Source organism: Bipolaris oryzae, assembly GCF_000523455.1.
Source record: "Bipolaris oryzae ATCC 44560 unplaced genomic scaffold scaffold_31, whole genome shotgun sequence".
Taxonomy (NCBI): domain Eukaryota; kingdom Fungi; phylum Ascomycota; class Dothideomycetes; order Pleosporales; family Pleosporaceae; genus Bipolaris; species Bipolaris oryzae.
The window spans coordinates 72,516-97,523 of NW_006911307.1; the positions used below are offsets into that span (position 1 = coordinate 72,516).

At 50.0% G+C, this 25,008-nt stretch overlaps 6 protein-coding genes across 6 annotated transcripts; 2 read left to right on the plus strand and 4 right to left on the minus strand.

The window, feature by feature from the left end:
* Positions 1 to 402: 402 nt before the first annotated feature.
* On the minus strand, positions 403 to 3,938 carry COCMIDRAFT_34773 (uncharacterized protein; the record flags this gene model as incomplete). The annotated part of the gene is made up of 7 exons (XM_007687565.1): positions 403 to 489; positions 546 to 2,953; positions 3,004 to 3,246; positions 3,297 to 3,538; positions 3,614 to 3,689; positions 3,742 to 3,806; positions 3,889 to 3,938. The coding sequence occupies 7 exons, from the start codon at positions 3,936 to 3,938 to the stop codon at positions 403 to 405; spliced, it is 3,171 nt and encodes a 1,056-aa protein (XP_007685755.1).
* Positions 3,939 to 4,533: 595 nt separating this feature from the next.
* COCMIDRAFT_3335 (uncharacterized protein) lies at positions 4,534 to 5,964 on the minus strand (the record flags this gene model as incomplete). The annotated part of the gene is made up of 1 exon (XM_007687539.1): positions 4,534 to 5,964. The coding sequence occupies one exon, from the start codon at positions 5,962 to 5,964 to the stop codon at positions 4,534 to 4,536; it is 1,431 nt and encodes a 476-aa protein (XP_007685729.1).
* Positions 5,965 to 11,949: 5,985 nt separating this feature from the next.
* On the minus strand, positions 11,950 to 12,456 carry COCMIDRAFT_89389 (uncharacterized protein; the record flags this gene model as incomplete). The annotated part of the gene is made up of 1 exon (XM_007687591.1): positions 11,950 to 12,456. One exon carries the CDS (start codon positions 12,454 to 12,456, stop codon positions 11,950 to 11,952), a length of 507 nt encoding a protein of 168 aa, XP_007685781.1.
* A 1,763-nt stretch (positions 12,457 to 14,219) lies between these two features.
* On the minus strand, positions 14,220 to 14,666 carry COCMIDRAFT_42287 (uncharacterized protein; the record flags this gene model as incomplete). Its single annotated transcript, XM_007687575.1, has 1 exon — positions 14,220 to 14,666. A coding segment is annotated over one exon (447 nt), but the record flags the coding sequence as incomplete, so codon positions are not given.
* Positions 14,667 to 19,685: 5,019 nt separating this feature from the next.
* On the plus strand, positions 19,686 to 21,550 carry COCMIDRAFT_89332 (uncharacterized protein; the record flags this gene model as incomplete). The annotated part of the gene is made up of 4 exons (XM_007687592.1): positions 19,686 to 20,442; positions 20,484 to 21,093; positions 21,146 to 21,218; positions 21,275 to 21,550. 4 exons carry the CDS (start codon positions 19,686 to 19,688, stop codon positions 21,548 to 21,550), a joined length of 1,716 nt encoding a protein of 571 aa, XP_007685782.1.
* Positions 21,551 to 22,393: 843 nt separating this feature from the next.
* COCMIDRAFT_24418 (uncharacterized protein) lies at positions 22,394 to 24,752 on the plus strand (the record flags this gene model as incomplete). The annotated part of the gene is made up of 4 exons (XM_007687551.1): positions 22,394 to 22,413; positions 22,466 to 22,695; positions 22,748 to 23,896; positions 23,947 to 24,752. 4 exons carry the CDS (start codon positions 22,394 to 22,396, stop codon positions 24,750 to 24,752), a joined length of 2,205 nt encoding a protein of 734 aa, XP_007685741.1.
* Positions 24,753 to 25,008: the final 256 nt, after the last annotated feature.

Sequence of the window (25,008 nt, forward strand, 5' to 3'; positions counted from 1 at the left end):
TTTTCTTTTCTTTTCTTTTTACATAGGAAGCTTTTAGATACCCTATTATAGTCAAGATAAAAAAACATGTTGTTCTTTTAAGTCAGTCATCAACGTAATGCCACACATGTAGATTCATCTTGAACAAGAAATAGACAAGCAACTCACTCGGTGCACAAAATAGGCATGTGGCCATTATTACTGAGTAGAAGTCATTGAGGATTCAAAAACAACAAAATAAAACTTAATATTTCTTTCCCAATTATGACCCAACCGAACCATCCTTTTGGAATTACAGATGTTTCGAAGAAGACAATTCAGAAAAATCTGGCCTTGAACATCCATCCACTAAACTAAATATGTAAAAACGAACAATAACCTCCCACCCCTTATGCGAAATGCTAGACTACAGAAACCAGCAGCCTACTCTTCCAAGTAAGAAAGCTTACGCATCTCACCCAGCCTCGTCCTAGCCTGCGCAAGCGCATTTTCAAGCTGAAGAATCTCAACCTGTACCACCATATTAGCAAACGTTTTTTCAAAGTAACAATCAGACTGTCACATACCTGCTGCTCCATCTGCCTGACCTTGAACTCATGATCACCCAGCTTGCTGTAATCCACGACCTCGCCCTCCTCCCTGTTCTTCTGGGCAATAATCTCCTGCACCTGTCGAACAAGCGACCTGCAAGCGGCGGTGACAGTCTTGGACGCGCTCTCGAGTTTATCTTGTGTCTTACTCATGAAGCTAGCCTTGACACGACTGGCGGCCACCAGCTGAGCGGTGGAAGCAGCGACGTCGTTGGAAGCGACGATGAGTTGCTCAGGCGAGTTGCGGCCGGAGATAACGCCGTCGGCGGTCTCGATGAGCATGTTTGTCGAGTTGGCGACGGCCTTGGCAGCGCTGATGAGACCTTCGGTCCAGCGGTTGTGCTTCTTGTAGAATTGTGTCTTGGACATGCTGCCACGGCCTTCGCGCACGATTTCTTGCTGAGATGCGGTTGCGGCCTTGATAAGCTGTGCAATGGCATTCGTAACGGCAATGGCGGCCTCGAGAATGGAATCGTGGATCTTGAGCTCATATGTCGAGTATGAGTCTCTCGGCTTCTTCATCAGCTTAGCCAGACGCTCAGTGGCTGCGTCAATGGCGTTGGCAGCCTTGGTCAACTCGCTATCAACCAAGTCACCGAGATCGCCAGAAGCGTTGGTGATCTTGCTCTTGGGTGCAAATGCGTCTGCAAGCTTAGACAGACTCTGCAAGTTGCGCACCACCTCCGTGCTGTTGTTGATAACAACGTTGATCTTCTGTTCGGCGTCCAAGTCGTACAAGCGTACTGATTGAACATTACGGAAGAACCTGATAGTCGAAGTTGCAGAGGCTCGCGCTGCATTGATGAGTTGGTCGGCCTTGTTTTCGTCGGAAGCAAAGCGTGTCAATCCCTTGGTGTTCACCAGTACATCGACAATAGAACCGCCGTAGTTGTTAACAGCGTTGATAACCTCAGCGTGCTTGGCGTTCGGTCCATCAGCGATGAAGTTGTTGAACGCTGTCGAAAATTCCATCGTGCATGTCGATGCCTTTTCGATTTGTGAGAGAACGTAGGAACCAGTGGCATTCTGGTTACCAGCTTGCATGGGAGAGTCCAACTCGTACAGAGCATCATCAACCCGCTGTACACCACTTTGTAGAACAGAGTCGATAATGTCGTTGATCTTCTGGAGGCTGTCTTGGATAAGAGTATCCAGATGACCATCCAGGACGTTGTCGTTTGTGCTAGAGTTGAGCTTCAGCTCGTTCAATTCCAACAAGGTTTGGTCCATGCCTGCGCGGAAGATCTCAAGCTCTTCCTCCTTCTCGCGCAATTGACGTTCCAGGTCAGAGTCACCCTCGCGGTACTTCATCTGGACTTCGTCCAATGCGCGAGTCTTGTTTCGTAGAGCTTCTTCCAAGTCTGCGATCTCGCGGTTGTGTCTTGACAGCATCGCGGACAATTCTGATCCCTTGCCACGCTCAGCGTTATCAGCGCGGTCCAAAGCAGAGCGGAGCTCGCGCTTGAGTTTCTCAATCTCCTCGCGATGACCTCCCGTATGGCGATCCTTATCCATGAGCGCGCGGTCACGCTCACGAATCATGTCGGCAAGCTCCAAGTTCTTGGTCTTGAGCTCTCGTTGCAGCTTGTCCCTTGCGTCGATGGCTTCCTGGGCTGAGTTGGCCTTGAGTTGGACTGACTTAAACTTTTGGAGCAATTGAAGGTGTTCAGTTCGCAGCTGCGAGTAGAGCTTGGCCAGTGATTCGTATTTTGACCGCCAGGTGTTGAGCTGTTCCTGGAGCGCCCGTATCTGGTCGTCTCGCGAACCCATTTGTTGCTGGAAATTTTGATTCATCTGGCTGATTTCCCCCTCAAGAGCCTTCATTCGTTGATCGTATTGTTGCAACATGAGCTGATCACGTTCGTACTGGGCACGCGCATTTAGATTCTCGCGCTCAAGCTCAGCAAGGCGACCCTGTGTCTGTTGCTGATACTGCTCGCGCATAAGCTGCTCTTGCGCCAAACGAGCTTGTTCAGCTTGAAGCCTTTGCTGCTCCTCAAACTCACGCTGAGCTTGTAACTGCATCTGTTGCTGTTGTTGTTGGGCCTCTTCCCATTGTTTCTGTAGCCTCTGCTGTTCTGCCTCATATTCCTCTTGCTGCCTCCTCTGGTTGTCCTTCCAGAACTCGTTGATAGGCTCAGGATCGACCGAAGGCGCGCGAGGTTCAGAGTCGGCAGGCTTTTCATTTTTAGGTCTCGCAGGCAAAGCAGGTGCGTTTTCATCCTCGGATAGAAGGTTCGGCGGCTCTTGGGGCAGTTTCGGTACTGTGATGAGACTTGTCAAGTAACGGAGATTGGAGCATTCGTAGTAAAACTTGACGAGACGGTAATGCTGCGCATCGTATCGGCCACGTAGGGGAGAGAGCGCCTCATCGTCACCGAGAGCTGTGTGGCTTAGTTGGGGTTATCGGCTAGCCGAGGTTCATGGGACTTACTGGTGTGCATTGCGCGGAGCATGCTGGTAATGAACTTATAAATACCATAACTCTCCTGGACCAATGGCACCAGCGCAGCAATCCTACACTCGTTGTTCGTCCCGCTTCGGAAGTGGGAAAAGATGAGTTTCTGGAAGGCATCGATTTGATCCTGAAGGGTCATGAGGTCAGAGATGGTCTCATAGCCTTCGTTAGGGTCGTTGATAGATTTCAAACTGATGTACTCCTCGTACTCAAAGGTTCCTGTCCAAAATCAGCCCAGCCATTTGGAGATTTGTAGTTGTCTCTTGTACCATTGAATTCTGGATGTTGCCTGTGGAACGCAAGCTTGGCCAGGAGGTAGTAAATGTATTCTGAGATGAGCGGCGCATATCCTCGCATACCCTCACCAACGCTAGAGCCTCGCGACAAACTCTCGAGCCAGCCAGTATGCGACTGCGCTTCCTTGAGAACAATGGGATGGCCCTCCTGAAGGACTTTGTGGATCGTGATAAGCGCCTTGAACGTTTGTACTTCGTCGGCGAGAATTGGCTGCCTGTTCTTACGTTTAGCGCCGGGAAGGTCCACGTAGAGTGATGGCGCATAGCAAACAGATGCGGAGTTGACCTACACTTTCATGCCTTGCCAGAAAGAAGCCGAGCTCTTGTGATCCCAGGTATAGACAATGCATGCTCGCACGTGCTTTCCTGCGCGGATTCGTGAGTATGAGCGACATAAGACGGATGTTCACGGACGTACGTTTGGGTGAGACCTCGTCGATACTGGTCGCTTTGCGAACGCTGACGGCCAACTCAGTCTCTTGTCTAGACATGTTTGTTAGCCTCTAGAGTCGCCAGGCCAGCAGAAGGTATGTCCAAGGTGTTCTTAGGCGGGCATCGTGGCCACAGTACGTACTTGCCCATGTCAACATTGCGTGAGCTTCCGTAGAGCGCCATCTTGGTGGCTGTGAGCTCCTTCTCGAGCTATTCGGTGGTGATTTCAGGTACTCGAGGGAATAGGGAGAATCGGGGTCGGAAGGATAGAATGTGGTCAAAAAGTACAATCAGAGCCAAAGAAGAGTGGGAGCCTGATTATCTGGTTTGGCTGTGCTGTCGGCCATGCCAGGAGCTCTCGTACCCAACTACGCCTGAACTTAGGACCCTAGGAGGTGGCTCGTGCTCCTTGGCGCTTCGTCATCGCCTTTACCCACAGCCCACGAACCCTTCTCCGCGTGGGCTGCCCGTCACTGTCTCCCCTGACCTACATACATGAACGGCTGCCTTGGATATGGACTAACAACGCATACGCGGCTGCATGCGCAATCGCCTCGACTTCTGAGCTGGCACCGTGTAGTGGAGGGTGAGTGAGCTCCCGCGCAGCGAATAGGGCTACATGGTCTAGAAGGGCCCTCCCGGCCATACCAATCACGCATGGCCAGCGCAACCGTCATCAGAAAACTACTATGTCATTTTACTCGATATGTCCAGATGTGGCCCCAGGGTATCAACGCCATGCAATGCTACCAACACAAAATCAATGTCCTATGACAACTCAAATCGCCTCACTTTGGCTTCCCTTGGAAAGGTATGCTGCCATGGGGTCAGCCGCCATTGTACGCTTTCTGCGGTATTCCTCCATCTCCTCTTCGTTCACTTGGCCAGTCATCTCGTCCAGCGCCCGCTTTCGACTCGCTGCATCGGCCTTTGCCTTCTGGGCCTTGTCTGGAGCGTTTGGTACACGCTCCTCCAGAGCTTCGGCCTCCTTCCATGCAATCTCCTTTGGAACTTCCTCGAGATCAGCACCAGTTCGCATCCGATCCGCCAGTTCAAATGCTTCCTTGCCTGCATCGCCCGTACAATATGAGTTCTTGACCGTCGAATGACAGCACGCAAAGCCCCATTGGAAATTGGACCACCAGCTGCCCCAAACAGATGTGTGGTTGTTGAGTAGGACATCTTCTGGGTATTTTGACTTTGCCTTGACTTTTGGTGCACCCTTGATGGCCCCTCGCTCGTCATACTCAACGTACCGCTCGTTCTCTGTCACGGCGGTCTTGCGCAGTGTGTCATCGGTAAACTTATCTTGAGTTCCGTACTTCTCAGCCAGCGCCTTCTTCTTGGCTGCCGCAGCCTCTTCAGCCTCTCTGAGTTGCTTCTTTCTCATGACCTCGCCCGAAGTAGGATTGGCTTGCAGATGAATCTTGTTCTTGTCTCCGCGCTCCTGTGTCTCCCAGGCGTACCGCTGTGCCCTTTCAAACTCGGCTGCATCTCCAGAAGCCTTCATGAAACCTTCCTCCGCCACTAATTGTGCCGCACTATCCGCTGTTGCGCCGCTGTCGACCATGGAACGCGTCTTGGGGTCGTATTTTGCTGAGTCGAGGTCTAGATTAAGTAGGTACTTTGCAGTGTCTTCTCGTAATCGCAGGTTACGTGTAGATGTGGCCTGTTTCCTTCCCATGTCGGTCTCAGCATCGTATTTATCGCCCTCGTCCTCATCGTCTGACTTGTCGCCCTTCTCTGCCTCTTTTGCCTTTTTGCGAATTTCCTCCATGGCATTGTACTCCTCAATAACCTCAACGAAATCTGAGGCATCGTAGCCATTCCAGCGATCACGTTTTGCGTCGAACCCTAGCTGCACGTCTTGAATGACCTCATCTGCCTCGATATTTTTGCCCGTGTACTTTGCGCCTGCCTTGCGCGGTCGGCTCAAGCAGTCTTTCTTCTTGTGGGTCATGGCTCCGCAGTTCTCACATGCGCCTTTGCGGAACTTTGTTGCAGCCGGGCCAGCCTTCTTGCCGCGATCGTACCATTTGGAGTCCTGTTCCTGCTTCTGGAGACGTTGGTGCTCGAGGTAGTCGGTGGTGTCCTCGCCATTCTCGTCGACGGCATAAAAGGGCTTCTTGGAGATGAAGGAAGGAATGTACTCATTGCGCTCTTTCGCAGCAGCGGAAACGTCCGGTTTTTTGGGTTGCGAGGGCGGCATGTTTGGTTGTATAGGCTACCTGAGACGTGTCCGATGGTCGCGAGGTCGATGGTGGTTGAAGCTTTCCCTCGCCGGAGCGGCGAAGGTGGAGAACTAGCGCTATAGGGCTGAAGCGGCGATCCCATATATATCACGTGATCACGCGACACGTGTTGCGGTACACCGCGTCTGGTTTTCTACGCCACCAGCTACTAATAGTGCGCGTGCCATGTCCACGCCCGGTTTTGGATGAAAGCGAGAACAATGCAAGATTCCTCTCTCAGACACAAATCCTGCGCTCTGGATTTGTCGTCATGGAAACGTTTCGCTTTCGCCTTAATTGCATCGACAACTACCAGGCTGCGCCCACCGATCTCGATCCCCTTCTCCGACGCAACCCTGGGCCCTCAGGTAGATTAGGCGCGCCTGAAGTGCCTGTCATTAGGGCATTTGGGGCAACTGAAACTGGCCAGAAGGTGTGCGCTCACATCCACGGGGCATTACCCTATCTGTATTTGGAGTACAACGGAAGCCTGGAAACTGATGTTGGTATGCGGAGTACATCACCGACATGGTCTTGGTGGGCTGACAAAATGCAGTCAATTCGTACATCCTAGACCTCCGCACTTCAATCGACCAGGCCCTTGCGACCGCTTACCGACGCAACACTCTCGATGGAAAATCAACATACGTCGGCCATATCTCACTGATCAAGGGCGTGCCTTTCTTCGGCTATCATGTGGGATACAAAGTATTCCTCAAAGTCTACTTGCTCAACCCTATGCACATGACCCGATTCGCCGACCTCCTTCACCAAGGTGCTATCTTGGACCGGATTTTCCAACCATACGAAAGCCACCTACAATACCTCCTACAGTGGATGTGTGACTACAACTTGTATGGATGTGACTACATCGATTGCGCTAAAGTGCAATTTCGAGGGCCTGTACCCGATAACAATGAGGTGGACACTACCCTACACAAGTGGCACGATGCATCTATTCCAGACGAGTTGATGGCAGACGAAGACCAATATCCACGTCAAAGCCACTGCACTCTTGAAGTCGACATTTGCGTCCAAGACATTCTCAATCGGCAACAGGTGCAATATCGCCCCATCCACCACGACTTTCTAGAGCGGTCGAGCCAAATGCTTCGGAATCCTGATGATAAGTTCGTGCCATCTATGGCTGGTCTTTGGAGAGACGAAACACGTCGACGCAAGCTTCGCATGGGCCTAACCGACCCTTCCAGCAGTCCGTTTCCTACCGAAGTGCTAGTATCAATGTCAGCAGACATACGCGACACCAAGAAAGGCGGGTGGATACATGAAGATGAATATAGGGAAATCATTGAGGGCTTGATTAAAGAAGAACATAAGGACAGGGGTGAAGTGAGTTTTGATACATTCATCAAGCCAACAACAGGCCAGGATCGCATTAAGACTGCTGTGGAGAGCATTGAAGATCTCTATCCGGAAGTTTTGTCTACACAAAGGCTCGCGGATTATAGTCTGGGGCGTCAGGTTGAAACATTTGAGGAAGACAACGTTCATGATTTAGATGGAGTTGGACTACAGTCAGATGACCTGGACCCACTGCCGCAGTATCAGAATGATGATTCGATCTTTAGCGATGACGATAGCCAAAATCAAGCAGATGCAGACAATCAGTCTGATGGTGAGGAACTCCCGATGGACCCTCTCACCATATCCTTGCTACAAGCCTCCAATGAAACGACAGAAAACGGTAGACTCGTAGACGAAGGTATCGATCTGGTTGATCCAAGTGACGAGGACGAGCCCCCAAATTCCAGCAGTCCCAGCTCTATGCGCAAGCGCCATATCGAGTTTACCGATGAAGACTACAACAAGCGTCAACGGATTTTACAAGAAACGCAGGGCACCGCTCTTCGTGTCTCGTTCCGTAATGCTCTCGGTAAAGACCGCGATAGAGCGGCAGGCGAATTTCAGAAAGGCGATTGGGAAGAGGCTCCCCCAGCAGGTCAGGTTTCTCAAGCAAGCATCAAAGCTCAAGGGTTTGGGGGGTCTACTACACTCTCTTTTCCTGTAGTGAAAAATCCGAATGCACCTGAGACTGTTCATCGCCTCAGCCAGTCAGGTTACTCTAATTCTCAGGAGGGCCCGAAGACACCTGGGGCTAAGTATCTCAACGTTAGGGCATCACAACGCTCCCCTGTTACTCCTTGGACACATCAAAAGACGTCACCAGCAATGCCTAGCAGCAGTGTACCAAAAGCTCGCTCGCAAGCCACAGTTTTGGTGAAGAAGCTGGACAAGTCCTGTCGACATCATCGGCCTACAGTATATTACGCGTGTCTACCTCCAACGGTCGAAATGGTCGACAGTACTATGATGAATGCTGGCTTACCACCGGTAATCTACCAAGATGCATATTATAGTAATGAGAAAGACGTTCCGGACCGTCCTCGTGAATACGCAGGTAGGGAGTTCAAATTACAGAGTACTACTTTGCCATATCTTCCTCCATTCGACCCAGCTGGCGCATCCCTTGCGAACATTGGAGAATACCCGCCGGTCGTGGTAGACAAGAGGAAGCAAGTTACAATATATCAAGCAAGGTCTAAACGTTGCAGCTTGCGCCATTGGGAGATATCGAGACCTCCACCTTCTTTCAAAGAAGTAGAAGACTGGACACTTCGTAAATCGAAGCAACGTAAGACACTGAAGTCCACCATGAAGACAAGTTTCGCGCCCATATTACGCGAATTCGAACCTGCACATGATCCTTCACAGATTGAAGGCCCAACGCAGAAAAACCCCCATGGCTGCAAATATTCGCAGAAACAAAACAACACCAGTGTCAAGCACCAACCCCAGTACATGAGCATCATGAGCTTAGAGGTTCACGTAAACTCCCGAGGATCACTGGTACCTGATCCTGCCGAAGACGAAATACAATGTGTCTTTTGGAGTATCCAAGGCGAGGAGAACGCATTCACTGATCGACCACGCAAAGGTATATTGTGCTTTTCTGACGAAGACGGCATAGCTGTACGCATCGCCAAACAGGTCTCGGTAGAGGTCGAATACGAAGAGGACGAGCTGGACCTTATCAATCGCTTGGTTGATATTGTTCGTCAGTTCGATCCAGATATTCTCACTGGGTACGAGGTACATAATAGTTCCTGGGGCTACCTCATAGAACGGGCTAGAATGAAGTACGAGTACAATCTTTGCGATGAGATCAGCAGGATGAAATCGCAGTCGTATGGAAGATTTGGTAAAGAAGCAGATCGCTGGGGTTTCACGCATACATCCACTATCCGAGTTACTGGCCGTCACATGATCAATATTTGGAGAGCTATGCGTGGGGAGCTGAACTTGCTGCAGTACACTATGGAGAATGTGGTATTCCATTTACTACATAAGCGTATTCCACATTACCAGCATTCAGATCTTACCACATGGTACACGAACGGGAAGCCTCGAGATCTCGCCAAAGTTCTCGACTACTTTATTACTCGTGTTCAGCTGAATCTTGACCTTTTGGAGGCCAACGATATCGTACCGCGTACCAGCGAACAGGCACGTTTACTTGGCATTGATTTCTTTGCGGTCATCTCTCGGGGTTCGCAATTCAAGGTGGAGTCCACCATGTTTCGTATTGCAAAGCCAGAGAACTTTATTCTTGTCTCGCCGAGCAGGAAACAAGTCGGTCAACAGAACGCACTAGAGTGTCTGCCTCTGGTGATGGAGCCTCAGAGCGCTTTCTATTCTAGCCCGGTACTGGTACTGGATTTTCAGTCGCTGTACCCGAGTGTCATGATGGCGTACAACTATTGTTATTCTACTTGTCTTGGGCGAATCGTTAGCTGGCGCGGTCGCAACAAGATGGGCTTTATGGACTTCAAGCGCGAACCTCAATTACTGGAATTGGTCAAAGATCATATCAACATCGCCCCGAATGGTATGATGTACGTCAAACCAGAGATGCGGAAATCCTTGCTGGCAAAGATGCTTGGTGAGATCTTGGAGACTCGGGTTATGGTCAAAAGTGGTATGAAGGAGGACAAAGATGACAAGACCCTTCAGAGGTTGCTGAACAACAGACAATTGGCATTGAAGCTGCTGGCCAACGTCACTTATGGTTACACATCGGCTTCGTTTTCAGGACGCATGCCATGCTCTGAAATTGCCGACAGTATTGTTCAAACTGGTCGTGAGACCCTTGAGAAGGCAATTGCAATCATTCATGCGACAGAGAAATGGGGCGCAGAAGTCGTTTATGGAGACACGGATTCGCTATTCATCCACCTCAAAGGGCGCACAAAAGACCAAGCATTCGCAATCGGCGAAGAGATTGCTGCCGCTATTACCGCCGCCAATCCAAGGCCCATCAAGCTCAAGTTCGAAAAGGTGTACCATCCATGTGTTTTACTCGCCAAGAAACGTTACGTTGGCTTCAAGTACGAGCACAGAAATCAAAAAGAGCCAGAATTTGATGCAAAAGGCATCGAAACTGTACGCCGAGATGGCACACCTGCAGAGCAAAAGATTGAGGAGAAGGCGATCAAGCTCCTTTTCCGAACCTCAGACCTCAGCAAAGTAAAAAGCTACTTCCAAGAGCAGTGCGCCAAGATCATGGAAGGTCGTGTCAGCATCCAGGACTTTCTCTTTGCCAAAGAAGTCAAGCTGGGGACGTACTCCAACAAAGGGCGTCCACCACCCGGCGCCCTCATTGCCACAAAACGTATGCTTGCCGATCCACGCGCAGAACCACAATATGGCGAACGCGTCCCCTACGTCGTCATTACTGGTGCACCAGGAGCCCGGCTCATTGATCGCTGCGTCAATCCAGAGATGCTACTCCAAAATGACCATCTGGAGCTCGACGCCGAGTACTACATTTCCAAAAACCTAATCCCCCCGCTCGAACGCATATTCAACCTTGTCGGCGCCAACGTCCGACAGTGGTACGACGAGATGCCCAAAATACAACGCATACGCAACATTTCGATTCCCATTGCACCGAAATACGACGACAACGGCAATACCCTCATAGGCAGTGGGCACAATTCCTTAAAGAAAACACTAGAAAGCTACATGAAATCCTCAAGCTGCCTCGTCTGCCGTTCAAAACTCAGCCCCCCTTCGTCAACACAGTTTTCCAGCGCTGCATACGCCATGCTCCCACTGTGCGCAAAGTGCGTCAAACGCCCCGCAAACTCACTTCTTGCGCTCAAATACAGCATCCGGGATAGCGAGACACGGATGAAGCAGGTGGATGCCGTGTGTAGGGGCTGCGCGAATCTAGCGTGGAATGAAGAGATACGGTGCGATAGTAGGGATTGTCCAGTGTTTTATAGTCGGGTGAAAGAGAAGAGTCGGTTGGCGGCATTGAGGGAGAATGTAGGGCCGGTTGTTGAGGTCATGGAGGGTATGATGTATGGGGAGGATGAGGAAGAAGGTGAATATGGGGGGAAACGAGGAAATGGTGATGACATTGCATGGTAGGAGTTTTTTGTCAGTTTGGAGTGGACGTCTGTATACCCGTTTAGACTTTGATGTGAGATGTACGAAACGAAGAATGGTGTTTTCACTATTTTATGTGTGAACCAGTAGTCAGCATGTATTTTTGTAAAGAGAGGAGTGCATCGCAGAAGCGTATGAAGCGATCATTTGCGCGTAGACGCGTTACAGCGTCCCAAGCAATATAGTTTACATCCGAGTATACTTTTGTACAGCAAAAACATATGCACGTACCCCGCCAGCCATAACATTTACAAAGAGAAAGAATGAACCGAAACCACCCCATACTCAACCATCTCGCAATATAGCACAAATACAATATCAACCCCAGCTCGCCATGTACGCTAAAAAACACAACTCAATCAGCTCCAACCACGCCATATCTCCCGCCCCTCCACAGCATACTTGCTTTTTCCTATTCCCTTCCTTCCTTTTTCCCATCCCCACCCGCGCCCGTCCTCCCATGCACTCATCCATCCTTCCCTCCCCTCCTCTCACTCCCCCAACTCCCCCAAACTCCTCCTCGGCAATCCCAACCTAACCCTCCCCTCATTAACCCTCTCCAGCGCCTCCCTCCTCCTCTTCAACGGCAAACTCTCATACTCCATCTGCAGCGTTCTCGTCTCCCTGCGCCACGCCCGCACCCTCATGTCGTTGCTTTTTTGTTTCGCGCTCCCTGCGGTGGCTGGGGGATCCGCAGTGGTGGTGCATAGGGATGAGGTTGAGCCGGCGTAACTGGCGTTATTGTCCAGATAGGGTATGTGAGGATGCACGGTAGTGCTGGATGCGTTGGAGTGCCATTGCGAGGAGGCTTTGCGGAGAGAAAGGGGGAAGGTGGTGCTGGATTTTAGGGCGGAGAAGAGACGCGTGGTGGAGGAGGGTGTTGGGCTGCGGGGTGGGGTGCTAATGGTGCTGGATGAGGAGGAGGAGAGGGAGTCGTTGAGAGAGGGGGTTGGGGAGGGTGGGAGGGTGGACCAGCGTTTGAAGTAGGTCATTGCCATTTTTCCGGGGTGGTTGGGTTGGATGTCGGGAGCGTTATTGTGTTGAAGGTTGATTTGATGTAATAGAGCACATAGAAAAATGAGTGTAAGAATTGAAGAAGGGTTTGGAAAAGAGATAGAGGTTCAGATGTCCATCTGTGGAAGTTTTTACGACAAAAAATATTTTTGGGAAACATGGGAAGGCACATGCTGGAACCAATATTTGAGTCCTCGTGCCCTTTCCCTCCCAACAAGCAAAGTTGTTCTGAAACAGAATTTGTTATTTTTGGGCAAACAGTGGTTCGCAAGCCTTGCTCGCCTAAAGATTCTGTTTTCCGTGGTTTGGGCTTTTGCTTTTTCTGATACGCGGTATATCGGAAATTATCTTGGCTCCATTTACCTTACACGGAGAGATGGTAAATGGACGAAATGGACTTCGGTAGTTACAGATGAGCACCTCGGCTTTGTAGATCGTATCGGTGGCTTCGGTTCTTATCTGGGCACCATGTACTAGGTCAGGTTTTCGAAGAAACTTTAGTCCCGCCATGGTTCTATACAATCACTAGCTCTTCTACCTCGTCAGTCTCCGGCCCCTCAAAACACTCCGTCGTCATGGTTGTGAACCCAATCCTTCTCCATACATTCTCTTTCCCTTCCTGCTCCACCCTCTTCAATACAAGCCCCGATGCATACACCACGTCGTGGGTCCTCTTCCTGTCCCTCATAATCTCTAAACACTTCACCTCATCATTAGGTCTTAACTCTTCGTAGTCGTCTTGTGCATCCAGTACCGCAAAACACTCTGCCCCGGGTTTATGAAGCCGAACCCTGCCATCTGGCACATAACGTGGTATCACCTCTTCTTCATCATCCAGCCACATAACCGTTGTCCTTCCTCTGATCCTCATCTCTCCCGCTTTTACTGGCCCAAACGGATCGTCCGTGGCCAGTTCACACTGCACATCCAGCACCTCTGCGAGTTCGTGTGTCTGTGAAGTAGGAATTGCTCCTGGGTAATAGTACCACACAACGCCACCACTGCGACTTGCCCATGACCATGAGGGCGCTAGGTAGGTTCCCGTGGCGTGACGTGAGCTCTTATGCGTATCATATGCCTCCCACTGAAGTCCAAGAAGAAGGTTGTGTGACCAGAGTCCGGCGTAGTATGTCCCCAATCTAGGGCTGATGGCTTTTGCAAGACTAGAGGATGCTGGTAGAATGTCTGTAGGGTATGTGAGACCTTTGGCAGTGTAGTCTTCAATGAGGGCGGCATTTGCTTCCCAGAGATTGTTCCGGGCTTTCTCGAAGTATGCTCTTCCCACCATAGATGGCACTACCCCAACATTGTCAGGTTCAGACTCAGAGGCAGTCTCAGCTGTTGGTGCGGACTGAGATGAAGTGGAAGGAGACGAGGAAGCAACAGCGTCATCAAACGCCCTCAACGCCCTGGGTAACAGCCTCTTTAAACGAGACCATGAGCTCTGAAGGCCTCCGATTTTCTCTTTTAAGACCCTCTGGCATTCACAATCTATCATTTTGCCACATTCGAAATATGACTCTTCGCAATCACCCCCAAAGTGTAGGATCCGCTGCGCGAACAGCCGTTCCTGAAAACACCACGCGCGTCCCCAGTAGGACTTGGTATCCTGAGCTGGGTTGAAAAAGTTTTCGTGTTGCGGGATCGCCCGCACAAACACCGGGGTGCCGGGATCAATGGTTGGTTGTAAGGGCGGTGGTATAATCTGCCTTGTTCCGTAACGGTTGAAGAATAATTCAGGGCCATGTGCAGCGATGACGAGTGCTGCTTGTGCATAGACGTGACCCATATGTGGTGCCTCGGCTGCAAAATCGACTGCATCCCCTTGCAAGATACATAGGGAATCTATCCATATGTAGTCATAGCCTAGGCAGATACAGAGCAGTATAGCATCGCGGAAGACAGGTGAGAGAGAGCCCGAAGGAACAGAGGCAAGGTGAGCCGTCAAATTAGCAGCCGTAGTTTTGAGCGGCTGTGTGTACGACCAGCAGTGGCTAACTGCAACATATGTGTATTGTTCGGTGGGGGAAGTGTGAAAAAGTTGAAGAGTAGGAATGCCGTATTCGGGTGCAGGGGCGAGATTTATCCGGAGTAGGCGACTAGGAGGGCGTGCATTGGGAACTGTATTGCAAACTTTATGATTTTGGACGCATTTGTTGATCCAATCTGCGAACAAATTGAGGGTCGGAGCAGAAAGGACGACGGAGGAAATATGGGGTGATGGAGGGAAAGCTTTCCAGGGGCTAGGATTTCCTACGCATGATTAGTCGAATTTGGACTACAAAGCAACACCATCCTAGAGGTAGAATTCAGATCGCATTTTATCAAGACAAAGTGCACCGTAGCAAGAGAGAATATACTTGGGTCAGAGTAGAAATCAAGCTGAAAAACGTTCTCTTTTCTCCCCACACCCGCATGCGAGATTGGGGGCACCTGTAACCTGACTTCTAGCTTGCTCTTTCCTTTTCCAAACGTGATATTCACAATCATTACTTCTGTATCTACCGGCTGTTCTGGAAATTGATCTGGAATTTCGTCAACTAAACACTTGTGTTGCACGAACTGACTCTCAATCCACCGCAATTCATCCCATTTGGGTTTCCAGTCGTCTGCAAACTCGTTAATCCCCTGGAGAAGAATGGAACAGAAAGCGCAATCCGTGGATCCGGAAATCAGTTTTGCTAGATTCGTGACAACCCAGTATTCTCTTCCATTTTCGCCACGATACTCTAGTTCAGAGGCTATGGGCGGATGAATCATCGCTTTACATGTGCCTGGGATAGGGTCTTGGTCGTCAGAGTGAATGATTAGGCTACCCTTGGGACTATGGGTTCTTTGGCTAGAATGCATGATTAGTATATTGACGCAATCACCACAATAAAAGCAACACGATGATGTGCGTACTTCTTGGTATATGTCTGTGGTCCGCCTGCCTTATCTTCCTTGAAGCGGAGCCAGCGGGTGCCGTCACTAGTCTTTTTGCAGAGTAGACCGTTACGGAAGGCCCAGCTTTCCATTCCGAAAGCAACCTCATGCTGGCTCATGAGCACAGGCTTGGTCTCGCTAAGTTCGTCATCAATTGATCCTAGTTGATTGTCGGGTTTGGCGGTAGATGGGGAGGCCATTTTCATTCAAGGATAACACACACGTTGGTGTTGCGGTACTGAAGTTAGCTGAATGCGGGGAGTGTCGTTGTCTGATCGCCTAGCTGCTGCGGCTGCGGCTGAAGAAAGAGCCATCAAGTGGCGTGGAAAGCTCACAGCCACAGGGCTGAGATACTCTTCCAGATCAGGAGGCGTGACAGGCATTTGAGGAAATTTTGAGACGGGTGTTGGATATCGAAAACATCTCGACAAGGCAGGCACCAAAGGGCGTGGAAAGATAAGGGCGTGTACAGCTAACCGACGGCGTAGAAAGAAGAGCGAATACTCGACGGTTTTGCTGAAATCCGAAGCGTCAGGACCAGGATCAAGATTGAATTCGCTAGTGAACCAAACACTAACCAATTCTCGAAAAAAATCATAGGAAAAAGAGAAAGAGTCTTTGTAGCGCAGCCTCGTCTCGTGGTCCTTTTGCCATATGTAAGGTCCGATTTGGTAGCCCGAACTTCCGCTACTTGCAGCGACTGCATCTCTACTTTTTCAGTATGTCTTGGGCAGAGAATATTTTGATAAAAAATACTCATAACCATGAGTTTTGGTTAAAGCGCTACCGCTTGGTTGATGTAAATTGTTGATATTGCTATTCACACAACTCAGATGCATGACACTCACTTAATACATAAACTGAGAGCTATTACAGTATTCTGGATACAAGAGTCGGTTCCATGGCTCAACGCACACGAAACTTGGATAATCCATTGCGCAATTTTGTGTAAACCTACACAATTATGTATGGGATATTATAGCCAAAAGGAGAAAGGCATGAATCGAGATTGGTGCTCGATGCGACGTCATTACAAACTAGACTAATCCGATACGTACATCCACCAGCATGATCGGTTAAAAGCCCCGAGATGAATTGTTTCATGCACCCCCTCCACAGAAAAAGTGGCAGTACTTAGCGCGTACTCCCGAGTAAGGTACTGCTACTTTTTCTGTGGAGGGGGTGCATGCAGTCTCAGCCTCAGTTGGGCGCCACATACCTCATGTGGATCGATTGCATATGCGCGAGTGCCTTGTATAGTTACGGGCGTAAGTAAGGGTGCAGCATACTAACCCCTCTCCTCCAAGCGCCTGTCAGACGCATGCGATACCAACTCGATCACCGCCGGCGACGCTATCCAACATCCAAAACCTACTGTATAATAGGATTGAACAGAAAGATGGCTAACCCACATAAGATCAATATGGAAAAACACAACTTCTCAATTTTCCACTAATCGCCTTGCTAAGTTGGTGAGACTCAATGCATACCTTGTAGTTCTTACCTGTTTTGGTTGTCAAGCCCGACAGCGAAAAGTGTTGGTAATGATGCTGTTTTTGACGAGAACATAGTGTCATGGCTTAACCTCTTTGGAGGCAAAGCAGAAGTAATCCGTTCAACGGTGCTATCCGGAAATAATCTAGATATGATGAATCGGGTAGTATGACTCCAAGTATTCAGACAAGCTATCACACATACTGGCATCTTTCATTACGTAAAATGTCCCGGTCTCCTTCCTGCTAACCACCAATCATTTGTATTTGAGTGATCAAAGCTGCGCTGGCATTTCTCACTTTATCACAAGAAAGTGATGCAATTCAGTTGTAAGGGGAAATCGAAAAAGTCGATACATATTGGGTCGTGGGGTCAAAGTTCGTAAGCTAGTGTTGGAAACATAGGGCCTGCCAATAGTTCGACCAATTCGGGCGAGGGCTTCGTTAGGGGGCTGATTTGCGATACTTCAACCTTCATACAGAAAGATCTAACATACACAGCTAAGATGTTGTCTAAACAACTCACTAGCGTGGCCAACTATGTAGATCATGGGGCGCTAGGGGTGTTTTTAAGATCTCCTGGTATGATTTACATGTTACCTCGCTCTACTAGTCGAAGATCCGCTAATCAAACTTCACCTGAAAGGCAAGTAAAATGACCATACCAGAAATTTTGACTCAACGAAAATACGATGGCACAAAAAAATGATCTGCACTAGTCAGTAGTGGCTCTCGAAAGGTCTCATTTGAACATCCAGTCGGCTATAAGCCAATGGATATTATGAATCGCTTACAACCCGCCCCGAAGCTTGGTATCTGTGTTTGACCCCGCCTCAAACCAACTGTATAGGCAATATCTGGAGTCTCACCAGAAATGTGTCAGCATAAGTGCAGAATCCCTCAACCTTGAAGCAATTACTGAGTACTGTATGTATCTCAATGTACTACTTGCGTTGATATTTCTGAAACACTCAGTTAGAATGGGGAATACTGGGCAAGATAGAAATCCAGACATTGCTGTTGCTTTCCTGTAGATGAGCAGTCCTATGTTATTCTACTTCGTCACAAAGCTTTGACTAAGAGATACAAGGGAAACGTCGTAGAAATGTGTATATGACTAAGCATATATAGGGAATTGTATGTGGTTGCACATATATACATAGCTCAGCCACATGTATCCCTGTCTATCATCTACTACCATGAAGACATTAGTGACAACACATGTTCTAGTCCAAAGCACTAAGAGTGAGCAGACAATAGGCGTAGTCGGTAGCTAGGGGCAGGCGTTCCAGACTATGACAATAATGGGCCCATATGGGATAATAGTTACAGTCTAGCAGAAGCGAATACGTACCCCGAGAAAATGTTGCGTCATGACGGAACTCCGGCTCTACTTCAGACATCCAAGTTGCCGGTAAGCTAGGGTGAACGATACCATCAAGAAATGCAAACAGCGTCCATGGGCGATGACTTGCGACAACCATTGTACTGGAAGCGCTAAAAGATCAACCCATGCGACGTCAGGTCATCGGATAAAACGGTCCGAGATATGACCGGGGCCGTTGTGAAGTGTACCGGTATACCTGTTTTGAATAAAAGACCCACCATTGATACACCAAACAACTTGGAACTACTCAAAACACGGCACATAGCTTACTATATCTGAGAGCTAACATATCGTATTACTCAACCTAATCAGGGTATAGCCATGCTTTCCAAGGCACGTCCTATGTAGCCGCATAGTAAAGGATTGGCTTACCCTTTTCTGCTTCAAAGATGTATATGTAATCATAGTGCCCCAGAATCGGTATATAACTCGATTGAGTAGAGACAGGGATGTAACAGCCTGGACCGCATCGAATCACTTATCAGACCATGGTGTGCTAGAAACCAAGGCTGGCAGACATCTTGGGCTTTGGTGGTTAGGGTAAGCGAATGACACACGCAACCCCGAGTCAGACAGTGGGCATTCATACCTGTCAAGGCACTCTTTTTGTGGCTTGTGCATCCAAAAACATTTGTAGATGTCGAAAAATTCGAGCTGCGGAATATTCGTATTGAACTCTCATACGACAAGAAATAGTGCTGACTGCTCAATCTTCAAGTGCGTCGATGATTAGAATCGCCCCATTTACCTCGATCAATGGAATTGCTATCGGCAAAAGCAAATTGAAACGAACCAAGGGAGAGACTTTCCCATAACTAAGCTGGTCGTATCAAGATGAACAGACCAACGTGCGAATCGGGAGAGTTGAGAATGTAATTGCTCGAAGCTGATAGCCAGTACGTTGCAGCCTCCAGCAAGATATGTCTCAATGCACCTAACAGTAAGACGCTAAGCATTCACAACTCGTTTTCACATTACTACCTCAATACTGGAAAGCAATCTTCAGGTGCTATGTGCGCACTCGCGTTTTCATGACCTACATTGGCACCATTACGATTCATTAGTCGATGAAAGCCTCTCTATGGAGGCTTCCCGAATAATCTGTGAGCACAATTTGAATTGAGGTAGGTTATAAAGTAGAATATAAGATAGTTAGGACATTTGAGGTGAGTAATATGACGGTGAGGGGGCGCGAGGGGAGAAGGCGCGCTATCACGTGAGGCAGACGACTAAGGTTATTACATAATCACAGAACGCGTTTGCCAGTGAGAGCAACAACTTTCTAGCAAACAACAACGCCGCTGCTGCCTCCCCAGCGACCAATTTCCGCCACCTCTTACCTTCACCACTATTGGAATTTTCAGTGCGATCGCTAATATGTAAGGACGCCTTTTGCGCGATGTATATGATGAGAAAGCTAACGCAGCACAGGGAGGCATTCAACGACATTTATCTCAACCTCTCACGAAAGCCTGGTGCGACTCGATTCTCCGACTCAGGGTTTGGCTGGAAGCCAGCGAACGGCGAAACCTACACTTGCGACCAGTCACAGATTATCCAAGCACAGTGGAGCCGAGCAGCGCGCGGGTACGAAGTCAAGATCCTCTCACGTAACGATGGCATAATACAGCTTGACGGATTCAAGCAGGAGGATTTCGACCGTGTTGCAAAAGTCTTCAAAACTTGGTATGGGATAAGTTTGGACAACCGAGAGCACGCTCTGCGTGGTTGGAATTGGGGAAAGGCCGACTTTGGCAAGGCCGAGCTCACTTTCAACGTCGCCAACCGTCCCGCGTTCGAGGTGCCGTACACCGAAGTCTCCAACACCAACTTGGCAGGCAAGAACGAAGTCGCAGTCGATTTCTCGCTTCCAGCGGACAGTGATTCGGGCGCGAATGGCCAACTTGGAGGAGCCAGGTTTAGAGGCAAGAAATCTGCTGGCGCCCGGGACCAGCTTGTTGAGATGCGCTTCTACATACCCGGTTTGGCATCCAAGAAGGAGAAGACCGAAGATGGAGAGGATGCTTCTGGGGCAGAGGATGGTGAAGAGACGAATGCGGCTAATCTATTCTACGAGACATTGATGGAGAAGGCTGAGATTGGCGAAGTTGCGGGTGACACATTTGCCACATTCTTGGATATCCTACATCTTACTCCTAGGTATGGTGTTTTCATTTGCAGTTACATCCTAGGCGCTAACACTGAGGCAGGGGTCGTTTCGATATTGATATGTACGAGAGCTCGTTCCGGTTGCGTGGTAAAACCTACGACTACAAGATCCAGTTTGACTCGGTCAAGAAGTTTATGGTTTTGCCAAAGCCTGACGACATGCACACTTTGATCACCATCGGTCTGGACCCGCCCTTGAGACAGGGTCAGACGCGATACCCGTTCCTTGTGATGCAGTTCAAGCGCGACGAAGAAGTCAACCTAGATCTGAACATGAAGGGAGACTTACTCGAGGACAAGTACAAGGACAAGCTTCAGTCACACTATGAAGCGCCCATTGCTACAGTTGTAGCTGACATTTTCCGTGGTCTCAGCGGAAAACGCATCACCAGGCCATCTCGGGACTTTATCAGTCACCACGAGCAGTCTGGTGTTAAGTGCTCCATCAAGGCTAACGAGGGACACCTTTTCTGCCTCGACAAAGCATTCATGTTCATTCCTAAGCCGGCCACGTATATCAGTATGGACAACATCCAATCAGTGACGATGTCGCGTGTTGGAGGGGCCATGGCCGCAAGCCGTACGTTCGACATCACCTTCACGATGAAGAATGGCATGGCGGAACATCAGTTCTCCAACATTAATCGGTACGTAATTAATTTGTACATGCCGTGATTCAGTAGGACTAACACTCAATAGTGAGGAGCAACAACCGTTGGAGAATTTCTTCCGTGCCAAAGGCATCAAGACGAAGAACGAAATGGCAGATGACGTAAGTAGAAAAAACTCCCCAGGTCTCGTAGTCTGTGCTAATGAGGCAATGCGAAGTCGGGAGCTATTCTTGCAGCAGCACTTCAGGACGAAGATCTTGCATCGAGTGACGATGGAGCACCAGCAAACCGCGGTAGTGCCGACGAGGATGACGAAAGTGTTGATGAGGACTTTCAAGCGGACTCGGAATCAGAGGTTGGCGAGGAGTTTGACTCAGACCATCAGAGCAGCGGCTCCGACAGTGATGCAGAGATGGATGATGCGGAGAGCGAGGGTGACGCCGCGGAAGCGGTGCCAGAACGACCGAAGAAGAAGCAGAAGGTGTCGCAATAGTCCACGATCCCAGCCACCACACGCGGGCACGGGTGGACGGGCGACGGGGGAGGGGGAGGGCGGTGAAGGGGGGGCCACTATCTTTTGACGCTTGCACGTTCATCGAAGATGCAGCATTCCAATGATAAAAGAAGACGGTCGGGTTGCCGCTCTTAACGCTCACAACGGATCTCGAGGGCTTTGGTGAGGGCATGGAAGTAAGTCCGCCCGCTCCAATAGGCCGTATGTACGCTTGGCAGGATAGCAGGAAGAGAAGTTCCGAACAGGGTAGGATGCATCTAATGCGCTGGTAGTCCCAGAAGACGGGCCGACCAGCATCCTTAGCCGAATGTGCAGCGTACGAAAAGTTTAACTAAAGTGGCAAGTTAGCGCCCACCATTCCGGCTAGGCCTCCACCAGTGCACGTCTCAAGCGTCTAACAGTGATGTGCGCACTGCACTTCGGCCATGACTCGGCTGACTGCGGCGCTTGACGCGACCTGGCGTGTGCGTGCAGGCCCATCACAGTCCCTGTACGCTGAAGCCCAGGCTCTCCTACACCAGCCGGATTGAGCTATGCGAAAGCGATTCAGATGATGCACTAGGCCAGAGGCAACCCCTTGGTAGATTTTCCCGACCTTGTTCATGGTGACGGTGGATCCGCAACTGGCGTGAACACACATGCTAGACCCCGCATCTAACCATCGAGTTTCAAACGCTCTATCTCCCTCCATCAGGCTGATATAGATATAGGGCAGCTCTCTTCGATCCATGTGGATGCTCCCTCATACCCACATTCCTCGCCAAGAGGCTGTGTACTTTAGAGCTCTCCAGACTTGGACCCACACACTTAAATTCCTTTGAGATGCGTTCACGAACCGGATGGTAAGTGGCGTTGGACTACTAACTATGCTGCCGCCTCCTGACCTTTCTACAGCCTAACTTGCCGTCAGCGGAAGCTGAAGTGCGATGAAAAGAAGCCAGTTTGTGGGCAATGCACAAAGGCTTCCAGAGAATGCATACCAAGCTCAGGCATTGTCTTCCGCCACCAACACAATGCCTCCATGAATGGGGACGACTCGGGCGATGAGAACTCCCTCAAGGGCTTCTATGCATACAAGAACACATTTGATGACGATGCCATCTGGATAGACATTCCCAAGCATGGTTAGTACACCGATGCATCCTCTTCAGCTTGCTCGCTAACTCGACGCCACAGTCACATTCATCAACACCACCAACCCATATCTTGATCCTGGCACACCTGACTTTGACAACATGTCAACAGCTTCCATGGAATCACCAGGACCATTTGAGGCTCGTTCATTAGGCTCATGGCGTACACACAGCACTTTCCAATCAGTTACCAGCACACCATCCAGTTTGGGACCCGAACTAGCGCCTACCAGCATACCGTTCTGCTACACTCCCGAACTTGAGGCCCTGCCGCCTCTGATGCAGTCACCTCCCACATCTACAGTAGGAACGCCCATGTCACCGCCCATGTCATTATGCAACCGACACATACACCCAGTCATGGACTACACCGTTTCTGCTGCTCCGTCGCCACCTATTGATCCTCGCCTCAACTCACCATACGACTCTTCCGACCGAATGCATCGGTCTGTCTCCATATCCAGCTCCAGACGGTCAGTGCCCCGTTCGGATGGCGGCATGTCACCTCAAGACGACCAAGAAATTGCCTTCCTCCTGCGGCATTTCTCAGAAGGTCCCGGATACTGGATGGATCTCTTCGACATCGGAACATACTTTGCTTCGTACGTTCCTGTCAAAGCGCGTGAGAATCCACTACTCAAGTTTGCGGCCGTTGCGTGTGCTGCCAAGGCACTTGCACGTGTTCAGGGACGCAACTCCGTCATGGGAGGTAGCGCCACATACCAAGCTCGGATGGCCCAGTATCCAGATGCGCAACTAGTAGACTGGAAGCACAAGGCTGCCGTATATTATGATACTGCCGTGTCATTGCTACTGCACGCTCTGAAGATGGATGTCGTATCTTCTCCTGACGAATCAGAGTGCGAGCAGAGATACCCTTCCTCGGCTTTTGACGGACCAGTCCCCAAACGACGACGGACTTCGAGCAACACATCGTTTGCATCCAACACAGACGATCTTCTTGCAGCCTCCGCCATTCTGTGCGCCTACGAGTTCCTCGACACATCCGTTTCGGAATGGGCCAAGCACCTAAATGGTGCTAAGTCTCTTCTGGTCCTTTCCCAAGAGCACGGTATGCCACTACAACTACCAACACCCACATCGACATCCCCGTTGTCAAGTTACAACATGACTTCCAAGGCTCGTAGGGCGACGTTCTGGAACATTGCTAGGCAGGATATGCTTGCAGCTTGTAAGTTTGTGCCTGAAACACCTAAAGGGTCCTGCTAACATTATCCAAAGTCATCAATAAAACACACACAAGACTTGATACTGAAGACTTGGCTATCTGGAGGGACGCAGGTCTCATGGTTGATGAGCAAGGCTTCATCATGCCGAGCAACATTGCAGCAAGCGGCTACCTTGAAGAAGGCGATGCTACCATGCGAGAAGATATTGTATGCAACGCTCTTGTTTGGCTCATGGCTAAACTAGTCAACTTCATGGCTGCTGGCGATGAGATTGCCAGCCCATCTGGAGTTAGCTGGAGCGGTGTTTCGCAGCGCACACTGCTCGAATACTGGTTCAGTCTACGAAAGCAGCTCCAGGTCTGGTACGACGGTCTCCCTCCGACATTCCAGCCATCAGCCAGGGTTACACCTTCACACACGCCCGGTCAATCTCCGACAAACGAGAACGCAGCCATGTTCAGCGAAGTGTGGTACTCAATCCCCATGTGCGCTGCTACTATGCAGACATACCACATGTCGCAGATCCTTCTCTTCATGAACAAGCCGCACGAGTCGACGCAAGGCCGTAGCACGCTGGTTGCGCGCATGAACTCGTATCAATCTGTGCTTGCGACATGCCAGAAGCATAGCCGTGAGATCGTTGGAATCTCGCTGGCTCGGTCAGATGAGGCCGTTCGGATTCATTCCGTACAACCCTTGTTCACAGCTGGTCAATGCTTGAGCGATCCGCGAGAACGCCAAGTTGTCTTAGACCTTCTGAGGGACATTGAGTCTGACATCGGCTGGGCTACGGAGTATCGTGTGCGGCAATTATTCGAGCAATGGCAAGGAGAAGAACCGGAGGGTTTGGTACCATGAAGCCCATGTCCACCACGGAGGTGCTCAGCCCCATCCACCTCGGACCGCACACCCCTCCCATAATCCCCCTTCCCTCCAAACAGGGAGGTAATCTTTGATTTCAAGGCCGTTGTGCCTGTGTCAGCTTTGGCCGGACAGAAAGCCCTACCAAGAGTTTAGGCTGGTTTTGAGTCGTTCCGGGCAAGGACCCGGCTAAGGATGCGGTTGAGAAGCCGTTAGCGCGCCCAGACGCGCCCACATCGTCAAAGCAGCGGGA